Source organism: Notolabrus celidotus, chromosome 16, assembly GCF_009762535.1.
Source record: "Notolabrus celidotus isolate fNotCel1 chromosome 16, fNotCel1.pri, whole genome shotgun sequence".
Classification (NCBI taxonomy): domain Eukaryota; kingdom Metazoa; phylum Chordata; class Actinopteri; order Labriformes; family Labridae; genus Notolabrus; species Notolabrus celidotus.
Genome location: NC_048287.1, coordinates 9,051,388 through 9,061,765, shown reverse-complemented (window position 1 = coordinate 9,061,765; position 10,378 = coordinate 9,051,388). Strand labels below are relative to the sequence as shown.

Here is a 10,378-nt window from a genome sequence, read left to right as displayed (position 1 = left end):
AGATGAAAAAAATGTGTGAACAAGAAAACTTAAACATAACCTTCGTGAACAAGACAAGTGCATTATAATGTGTCAATAAGAACTAGAGCAACAAAGTGTTGAAGATAAGGTAAGATATAGATATAAACTCAAGATAATTCAAGAAACTAAAATCACTTTAGCAAAATGATAACTCGTTTATCAACATCATTAGAGCAAAATGAAGACATGCAAGAAAAAAATAAAGCAAATTTTAAATTTGTCGGAAAGATACACGTGTAAACCAGATATAGAAAACAACATATATTGTAGGATGATAATTATTGATCAAGGTGACGAGAGCATGGTGAAAACAACAAGATATCGACAGCAAGATGATAGCTTGTGTGTAAGCAATCACCCACCAATGCTAAAGTGCCCTCTTGGATTAGATAAAACATTACAGATTGCCTTCTCAGATGTCTTTTCATTGCAAAATGCATGGAAAAAGTGCCCTCTGGATACACCTATAATGTATAAAATATTTTAAAGTGTCCTCTGAATGACCCTCAAATGTATAAAACATAAAAAAGTGCCCTCTGGATACCCCTAAAATGTTTAAAACATAAAAAAGTGCCATCTTATGTTGAAAAAATTTGCTGGTAAACATAATGATGGAGTGACTGAGATGTTTATGAGATGTATGATGAGATGTGTGCCAATAACTGTACTAACCTACAACCACAAATTTAATTCATCTTTGAAATTCAGTAATATAATTATTTAAGCTTAAATAACAGTCCCAGCTAGCAATTTTTGTCCTGAAAACATCCTGTTAATGTTACAGAGAATGTTACTGTCATGTTTTCAGCGGAAAGTTTGCTTTGTGTTCACAGATTGTTCTTTAGTAACATTCTCTAAAAACATTAATAAAATGTTAAGTGACAACAACAATTGAATATTATGCCCTAATGTTCTTGAAACAATCTCAGCAGGAAGTTTTCTTTATGTTCACAAAATGTTCTCAGATAACATACTCTAAAAACATTCAATAGTCTGTGACACAAAGAATGTTATCAAAACATCCTTTGAATGTTAAAGATAAAACATTTTGTCTTTATTCTAATGAAATATCACCAGAATATTCTTAAACAAAACATTTTGTGACTTGAGGCGTCCGAAACATCCTGAAAACATTCTTTACATGTTGCTTTGAGAATGTTTCTTCTTTTTTATTAAGTAACATTATGGGAACATTTTATAGAAAATATTCAAAAATCTTTCTCCTAATTAATATTATCAAAACATCCTCTGAATGTTAAAGACAACTGTTCTTCTTTCATTAACACATTACAAAAAAGGAACATTATTTAAATCGATAAACATCCTTAAGATGTTCTTTGAATATTACACTCAAGACCTTGTCTGTTACCTGAAGAATATTATCAAAACATCATCTTAATGTTAAAGACAAAATGTTTTCTTTCGGGGCGCTGGTGGCCTAGCAGTCTAAGCGCCCCACATATAGAGGCTACAGTCCTCATCGTAGGGGTCGCCGGTTCGATTCCCGGCCGGTCGACCATTTCCTGCATGTCTTCCCCCTCTCTCTACTCCCCACATTTCCTGTCTCTCTCCACCTGTCCTATAAAATAAAGGCAAAAAGGCCAAAAATATAACTTTAAAAAAAGAAACAATGTTTTCTTTCATCAATAGTTAAAATGTCATTTATACCAGTTGCACAAAAGGCAACAATTAAATGATCATGTTTACCAACTTCGGCCACAGGCAGTCATAATGATGTTAGGATTGATATATTTACACGCTGGACATATGCCTAACTATCACCGTAGTGAACAAAGCAATTTGAAAAGTTTTGGATTGAAACTGAGAAAAATAGACAACTCTAATAGTGCAGACCGGCGATCTATCTGAATAAGAAGCAGATGAAAGTGACTCGCCGAGGAAAGTTTCAAATAAATATATATATATTTTCATAAATATATAGTATATCCTTAAACAATAAACACATCATTATCTAGATTGGGTATTTATCATAAAAGATGATACAATTTAGAATATGTCAGTCAAAATGACCTCTCGTGGCCTTTCTAGTAGAAATGGAATTCTGGCTCTTCTAGTGGGCCTTTAAACTAATAAATAATGCATTGGTTGGTTCAAAGTAATTTGATCATTTTTTGATTCTCATAAATCGTTTCTGTAACTTAAAGATGGAATCAGTGTTTGTTTGATAAGTATTACCACATAGCCATTCTTTAAAGAACAAAAACAGAGCAACTCCAGCTCACCATCAAAGTCAAAAGTACATTTACTGTCAATGTTTTGGTTCTAAAATGTTAAATAGTGTGCCAGAGTTTGCTTTATATTTCTGATGGACTGATTCCTCTCTGAGTCACCTGCCTTATGAAATAGATGTATGAAGTATTTTTCTACTTTTAAAAGTTCCAACAGAATAAAATATGTGACATTCAAATTTGAAGAAAAGCTACTGTCTGTCTGTTGGAACTGGGCTATGCAACAATTACTATGGCAATATGTTATCAGGAATTTCTAGCCAATACGTGCATCTATGCACCTGATACGGAGTTGATATGGTAGTAATTTCTGTGAGTGAAGTTTTGAAAGTGGTGCAGTATGATATAAAGCCACTAGGTTGCAGTCGAAGCCAAACCACATGATGAAAGTGATGATATGGGAGGATTTCACATGCTTGCCAACTCAGGAAGTCTTGCATATCAAGTTTTTTAACTTGAGTGCATTTTACTTATCCCGATCAGCATATTCCTTTTACCCACTACAAATAGTCCAGGTCTCATTTTAGCTTGTCTAAAATGAGACAATAACCTAATTCAGTGTTATTCAGTATCTGAACTTTACTCCAATAGAGCTGGTTTGTTATAAGAATGGAGGGTGGTGGGTTTTTTAAGATAAAAATGAAAAAACCTAGAGAAGCAACCAGAGGCAAAGTGGACAGGGCTGCTGTCTTTTAATGCAAGGGTCCTGGGTTTGAATACCAGCGGGGAAACACTTTCCTCACACTACAGTTTGACCTGTGCTTTAGACAAAAATCATGAAATGAAAAGACCTAAAAAAGTAAACTAATCCAAGCAGACCTGTGGTGTTGAGGACAGACCTACTACCTTTCAATCTGATGGTTCTGGGTTTAAAACCCAATAAGGGCTTCAAATGTGAGATGAAAACAAAAAAGTTTCCTTGCAAGAGCTGTGCTTTTAAACTACAACAAAAAAATGTGAAATTAAAACAGCCAAAGAGGCAAGCACTGCAAAGGTGCCCTGTAGTGTGGTGGACAGAGCTGCTGCCTTTCAATGTAAAAGGTCCTGGGTTTGAATCCTGGTGCGGAGTGTCCATGGGAGATGGAATTTATACACTTTCCTCACACTGGAGTTTGAACTTTGTTTTTGATGTACAATATCCAAATCGTGGAATGAAAAGACTTCAGAAAAAGCCCTGTGATGTTGAGGATAGGCAACTTGTGTTTTCTGAAATGTCATGTTTTCAGTAATGTTGAGTTTTGTGAAACTTTGTTGTGCTTTCTGAATTGTTGTGTTTTGCCCTTCAGGGCCACTGTACAACTTACTATCTTCACAACTTATTAATTGAATTGAACAAGAAAGCTTTCTTGTTTTGTCACGTTATCTTGTGTGAACCATTCATCATTGGAATAACTTATCCTGTCAAGTTGTCTTGTGCACCGGTGTAGCAGTGCTAATGATCCCACATGCAAGCATTAGTTATGATTCGCCAGAAAGTGAGTCATTTTGTTTTGTGTGAATATATGATAATAATAAATATAATAATAATATAAATCCCTATATATTAGAGGGCTAGAAAGCGTATACCCGGAAGTTCTGTTTCAGAGATGAAATGCCAAAACTCTCCAGTTGGCCTGACAGTTTTCAGCTTCTGTATCATAGCATGGTTCATAGCATCTTTGAGATCTGTAAATGTTAAAAGGGGGCTACTTATTTAACTACCAAACATGGTTACTATGTTTTATATCTGCATAGACAACATAATAAACAGGAAAGCTTAATGACCACATAGTTTCTCATTTATTTTCCACACACTCACACTAAAGTATTTTCAAAGCAGCAAGCTTACATCTGAACAGGGGTAGACAGATATACGGACAGTTTGATTTCACAATGCAGGGCAGTGTCTTAGATTGACACAATGGGTAACACAGAGGTATATCCGTGCTTCAGACCATCATTGAGAGTGCCGCTTTGAGTGTTACACGCCAATGTCACTGTGCCTGCTGAGTTTGAAGCTTCAAAGCTTTGAATTTTAATTGGCAGACAGGAAGAAAGCACTTTATTAGGCTCCATCCCCCCATCACTAGTAGATGTTTATATTATATTCCCATCAGCGTCACCCTGGGACTGATATTTTCAACATGAGCAATGTTGTTTTTTTATGTTTGAGGCAAACTCAGCATTTAATGTCAAACCCTTTGTGATGATATTGATTTGATCCATAGTCTCTGTGGTGAAGCACATAACTAGCTAAATGATTTATTTCTGTGTTATAGCGTTTTCTGGAGCTCATTATGACTTCAAACACGTCTGTCAGAGACCTAACAAGCTCAGCCTAAATTGAATGTTTATGCCCATTCAACACACAAAACAAGAGGCTGAGAACATGATCACTACATGAACAAAGTCTCATCTTCAGCACACACAGTGCTCTGAGTTTTTAAACCCACTTAGAACATTCAGGAAGTGACAATCAGAGATCATAACTCTGAACAGACCCTCATGTTCAGACGGATCTGCCCTGATTCAGGTTGATCTTCTTTTGCACTGGATGTTGGAACTAGCTATTAGCTGAGCATCTTTCTACTTGTTAAGCTCTGATTGGTTCAGAGGCTTTTTGGTTTGAGTTTTTGATCAAACTCTTTGGAGAAACGAACAGAGAGAGGGAGCCAGGCTGTGAAGGAAAACTTCTCATTCTTTTTATCTGTTGCATCCAGCAAGTTTGAAAAAAAAAAAGAAAAAAGCATAAACATTTTCTTGTTATTGAAGACTATTCATATTCAATTCATTGTACAAACTTTATACACTCTTAAAGATGTTCCAATGTGTCCATAAAAAAATAATCCATCTGGCCATTAATCCAGGAGACAGGAGCATGAGCACTCTGTGGAAGTGAAAGGTAAAGAGCTCAGTCTCAGCAGTAGAGGGGTTCTGGCAGGCTGGATGTCATAAAGTCCTGTTCTGCAGAGAACTCAGCAGGCTGCCAGTGACAGTCTATCATAGCATCATACAGTTCCTCACTGAGCTCCATGAACTTCCTGTTGGCTTCCACCACGTCCAGCTCCGGGCTGGGGTCTGAAACAGAGAGACAGAGGGTGGAAGAAATCTTATATTTATATTTCCATGTCACTAAGAGCCAAACGTGGGAAAAGAAGCCCGACTGTAAAAATAAAAGACTTCTCTCTATTCTATAAGTGTGTCAAAATCACCTGGTATAAAAAAAACACCAACCTTCAAGTCCATCATCCTGCACAGCTTCAGCTTCAGCCTCAGCTTCCTGTAAGCAGAGGTCATGTGATGAAGATTTAGGACCAATCACTGTTAACATGTTTCTGAACACTGACAGTTCTCACCTGAGGAGGGGGGTACTGAGTGTAGTCGTACGGCTGGTAGTTGTAGCCGTATCCTCCTCCGTTCTGGTCATAGCCCCAGGAGTTGTAGTAGCCAGGGTAGGCCTGCTGATTGTACTGGTTGTACTGGTTGTACTGGTCGTAGTTATATTGATGAGAAGAGTTGGACTGCCACGATCTGTTTTCAGACTGCTGCTGCTGACGGTTCCTTAAACTCAGGAGGAGCAGACACGGCGCTCAGTTACGACACATTGAGATGCGACATGAAAACAGTTTGATTAATACAGAGTGAAACGTTTAAAGACGGACTCACTTGTTGGCAGCCAGACTGAGTCTCAGAGGTTTACTCCCCAGTCCCACAGCACCCTGACACTCCTCCAACGCTCGCTTTTGCAGACGCTCATCTGGAAACTGAACAAACCCACAGCCCCTAAAGAGACACAGACAGGGTCAGATTACTGCCAACCATCTGATCCACACAGTCATCTGCTAATTCACAGAAATGTAGAGCTGGGATTTCTGTTTGGACTTAAAGACAGTTTGAACCTTACAAAGCAGATGGATTAGCCAGATTTCATGTCTGTCATTGGGTGGATCCATCCTACAAAGCTATAGCTGATTCGCTTGTTCCCAGTCAGAGAATGACCAAACCAATCAGCATCATTTGAGGTGAAAGAGACGATAGCTACAGGCGTGTTTAGTTGCGGGCAGTAAGAAGCGGCTGTAGCAGCAGTTTTATCAGAAGTGGTGAAATATGCTCTCTCCAGAGGTGTATCAAGAAAACTCGATGAGAATTGTTGTGGATGAGGTTCATGTAAAATAAAGATGGTAAGTGAAAAAAGGATACAGTTAGATATTTACAAATTGGACTATTGACAAACATTCAGGGCGAGTTCCTGTCGAGCTTGTGTTGTACATTTACTCCGTGGCATTGGTGCACGGCGCCTACTACATCATACGTTTTCTTGCACTGATAAGCCCGTAATGAATGAAGGACAGAGCATCCAATCACCTGCCAAGTTGTTTTTGAAGGTTCTGCTCCTCCCTAACACCATCTGTGGGGTGTTACCCAGATGGATGTGACGTATCCAGTACCACATACAATGGGTACGTGAAACAGTCTGACGTGTCAGGTTACGGTTCACTTAAGGAAAATAAAAACGAATCACTTTGATATAACACAGATTCTTTCCCCCATTTCAAATCAAAACACATCTGTTTAAAACCGCCTATTCCGTCTGACACCAATTGCACTGTCACTTTTTATTGTTTCTATCTTCTTACCAATTTGTCAGTTTATATTGTTTTCATTTTGAATTTTGATTTTGTTTCCTTTAATGCGTAAATTTGTGTATGTGTATGTGTATGTGTATGTGTATATATATATATATATATATATATATACACATATGTGCGGTGTCCGTGAGTGCAGAGAAAGGCGCCTATAAATAAAATGTATTATTATTATTATTATATTAAATAAAGGATAGTCTGGCTTTTATACATGTTTTTCTTGTTTTATAGACTGTAAATCATCTCCTTGTCTACAGTATTTCAGTTTATTAAGCGTATTAAATACATTGTGATGACATATCAGTAGATTATGGTTGATACACAACCACAGTTTGAAGGTGAGGTCTTAAACATCTGCTGTGAATCAAACTCAGGATTTATTTCAGGGACATGGTCTGAATAGCCAATTACTCGATTGGCACACACTATACGAAACAGTTCAGAAGCTATTAAGATTACCAGTTTTGCCCATTTAAGGACATGACTGACAAGACAGGCTGGAACACTGTAGCTGTTGGCTAGGAGGCTTAAACCCCGCCTCTTTACCTCACACTAGCTTGACAGACGTTTGGTTGAGTTCAACATTTCCAATATGGCACCCGCTGACGTTTGGCTTCAAAACAGTGCTTCAGAAACAGATGAGTGACGTCACAGATACTATGTCCATCATTTATACAGTCTATGGTTACCACTCACTTGGAGTTGCCCATGCTGTCCAGCACCACTTTGCCTCCTCGACAGGAAGGATAACGATTGTAGAAAAACTCATAGAGCATCCCATCGTCCACCTCTGGAGTCAGATCTCCGACGAACAGAGAGTACATCTGACTGGAAGGAAAGGAACAAACAGAGTCACATGACGTGTGTGTGTGTGAACATTTACAGTAACATCTATCCTGCTTCATCTTGACTCACCCGCTCTCCTGTTTTCCAAACGTGGCTCTGTTTAACTTGAAGCGTGTTGGCTGTGAGAGAGAAACTTAGGTTTAAACAGTCTTCTCTGTAATCTCTCAGAAATGTCTGCTGTGAAAGAAAAGCCTGTTCATACCGGGTTTGCTCCTGGTAAGGATTTCCCGTTGATTTTTCGTAGACACCTCTCGGCCGTGGCCTCGTCCGTCATCTCCACGAAGCAGTACCCCAGAGCCCCCCTGGGTGATGACACACTGTTTAACGTCAGAATGACAGGTCTCTCACACGGACACCTGTACCTGTGGATTTAACACTTACCCTGTCATCTTGTTCCGTATGATCCGCACGTTAACCACCGTCTCCCCCATGGTGGAGAACGCTCTGATGACAAACTTCTCGTCCATGTAGGCCTCCAGCTGCACACAGACACACACAGATCAGAGAGGACTCAAAACAGGTAAAACAGTCACAGTAAGATAGATTATAAAACAGGGCATAAGAAGATAGAATAATAGAGGTTGAGAGATGATTTAAAAGAAGCTATGGATGTGGACTGTCTTATTATTGATGGCAGAGTTCAGCAGTCTAGGGTCACTAACGTCAAGCTGGTCATCCAGTAGAGCAGCATCCACTGATCTGGGGTCAGAAGGTCTTTTTAATATTTTGGAGAAAGCTTAACATTTTAGAGATTTGCTTCAGATAGAACAGGATTCAACAGTATTTTGACATGAGTATCAAAACAGATATGAGTCGAATGACACTCATAGATTTGTGGCTTTCATTGTGATATTATTGTTCGGAGGTTTGTCATGGAGAAGGGTGGAGAATTGAAAATGACCACAAATCATCATCATATTAGATTTGTCAGGGTTCAAAACGTTTTGGGACATCCAGCTTTTAATGTGAGTGAGGCGATCGAGTAAATGATCTATACCATCTTTATGGATTAATGAATGAAAAGAGACATCATGTTTCTGAATGATGTGGCTTTCTCTTGTCATTCACATGCACGTGACACTCAGGGACACACTGATATACCAGAGAGCATGTGAATCAGCTGATGCTCCCTCTGTTGACAGACACAGGAGGCCTATCATGGACCTTGGGAATTGGCAGTATATAAATAAAGATGATTGCTTATTGATTGATCGAGCTTTAATCCAAGGAAGGACTCTTATCTTTATTCAGACTGACACGTGCTGCTTTTGTCTTTGTTCAAGATTCAAGATTCAAGTGAGCTCGCACACACAAGGAATTTGACGTGGTGAATGGAACACTGGTACTTAACAACAAGACAGTAAGGACACAAGACAGTAAGGACACAACAAGACAGTAAGGACACAACAAGACAGTAAGAGCACAACAAGACAGTAAGGACACAACAAGACAGTAAGGGCAATAATAAATAAACCTAAACACAAATCCAAAAATTCAACATAAAAATAAAAATACTATCTGTACAAAGAAAGGTATAGAGGCACTTTTAAAGATATGAAATAAGTTAACTTAGCCTTAGCCAGAGTGCACATGTAGTAGATGAATATAAAAAGATATGTTATGGGATAAATTACAATATTGTACATGGATATTGAGGTATTGCACCGGAAATCAAAGTATTGCATCTGTATTCAAGTATTGTTATCTGTCCGTTTCTCTTTATTGATGTCTTATTGTAGCTGCTGCAACTGTTTGTCTTTTTGATCAGTACTTCGATGTTGAATAATAAGAAATATGACCTTTTGAACCCCTCCTGAAGCAGATAACTTCACATCAGGTACAACACTGAGCAGAGCTGTTAGCATTACTCTAATAAAGAACACTGTTTCGTGTTGCATTGGGGGTTAACATTTAAAAAATAACCAGAATGATGAAAAATGTCCAAACAGGTCGATTTTAAAACCTCCCTTTGTAATCATGATCCATTCAAACAGCGTGTTAAGCTAACACCGAGCTAGCTAAGTTAGCAGTGATCCTGCGCTGACTAATGTGTCGCCGTCAAAAGTGAAAACAAACTCACGTTGCCCATCCATAGCGTGCTCATGGTGCCGCTGAAACAGTGTGATCAAATCAAATCTTGGTTAACACTGGTTATTATTTTAAACTAGGCTGAATCTTCCCTCACGCACATGCTAATTCACACACCACTGAAGGAAGAAGTACACTAACATTGCGTCATTACGTCATTCAAGTGGGAGCGTACGTTTAGCGTCACACGTTACATACGTACGTCTGAAGTGTCGACAAAATGTTCAGACTGCTTTTTTCCCACCAGTTCTTAATCATTTATCTCTGGTTTTTAATTTGTTTAGTATATTTATAAATGTTTTTTACTCTGCGTATTTTGTATATTAATTTGCCTCTTGTAGGGCTTTTATATTTACAATATAAAAAAACAGTATTCAGTATCATAAACCACGTAAAAACCACCCCAGCTAGATGGTAATGGTCTCACCAAGTGGCAACCTCTGGTCTAAAAATATGAGTCCAATGCGGAAGTGGTAAAAACTGCAGTTCATCCAGGATACGCTTGAGGCTGGCTCCGGAAGTACCAGAAACCACATACACACCAATTCA

The 10,378-nt window shown here is 38.4% G+C and overlaps 1 protein-coding gene across 4 annotated transcripts; it reads right to left on the bottom strand.

Annotated features, from left to right (window-relative positions):
- Positions 1-4,026: 4,026 nt before the first annotated feature.
- On the bottom strand, positions 4,027-9,997 carry LOC117828115 (tRNA selenocysteine 1-associated protein 1-like). Of its 4 annotated transcripts, none has more exons than XM_034705114.1 (9): positions 9,822-9,997; positions 8,123-8,220; positions 7,944-8,058; positions 7,811-7,860; positions 7,592-7,723; positions 5,916-6,032; positions 5,606-5,810; positions 5,484-5,529; positions 4,027-5,327 (listed from the first exon to the last, which is right to left on the bottom strand). In XM_034705114.1, exons 1-9 carry the CDS (start codon positions 9,843-9,845, stop codon positions 5,167-5,169), a joined length of 948 nt encoding a protein of 315 aa, XP_034561005.1. In that variant the 5' UTR covers positions 9,846-9,997; the 3' UTR covers positions 4,027-5,166. The 4 variants fall into 4 exon arrangements, with proteins under 4 accessions (XP_034561005.1, XP_034561006.1, XP_034561007.1 ...); XM_034705115.1 differs by having other exon boundaries at positions 5,606-5,816; positions 7,944-8,043; XM_034705116.1 differs by having other exon boundaries at positions 7,944-8,043.
- Between the last annotated feature and the right edge of the window lie 381 nt (positions 9,998-10,378).

Bases quoted from the DNA above. Each gene is read 5' to 3' on its own strand.
- LOC117828115 (XM_034705113.1), bottom strand. From the start codon at position 9,845: ATGAGCACGCTATGGATGGGCAAC. The intron at 8,059-8,122 runs GTAAGTGTTAAA...GACGTTAAACAG, and splicing joins ATACGGAACAAGATGACAGG to TGTGTCATCACCCAGGGGGG. The intron at 7,861-7,943 runs GTATGAACAGGC...TCTCTCTCACAG, and splicing joins CCTTACCAGGAGCAAACCCG to CCAACACGCTTCAAGTTAAA.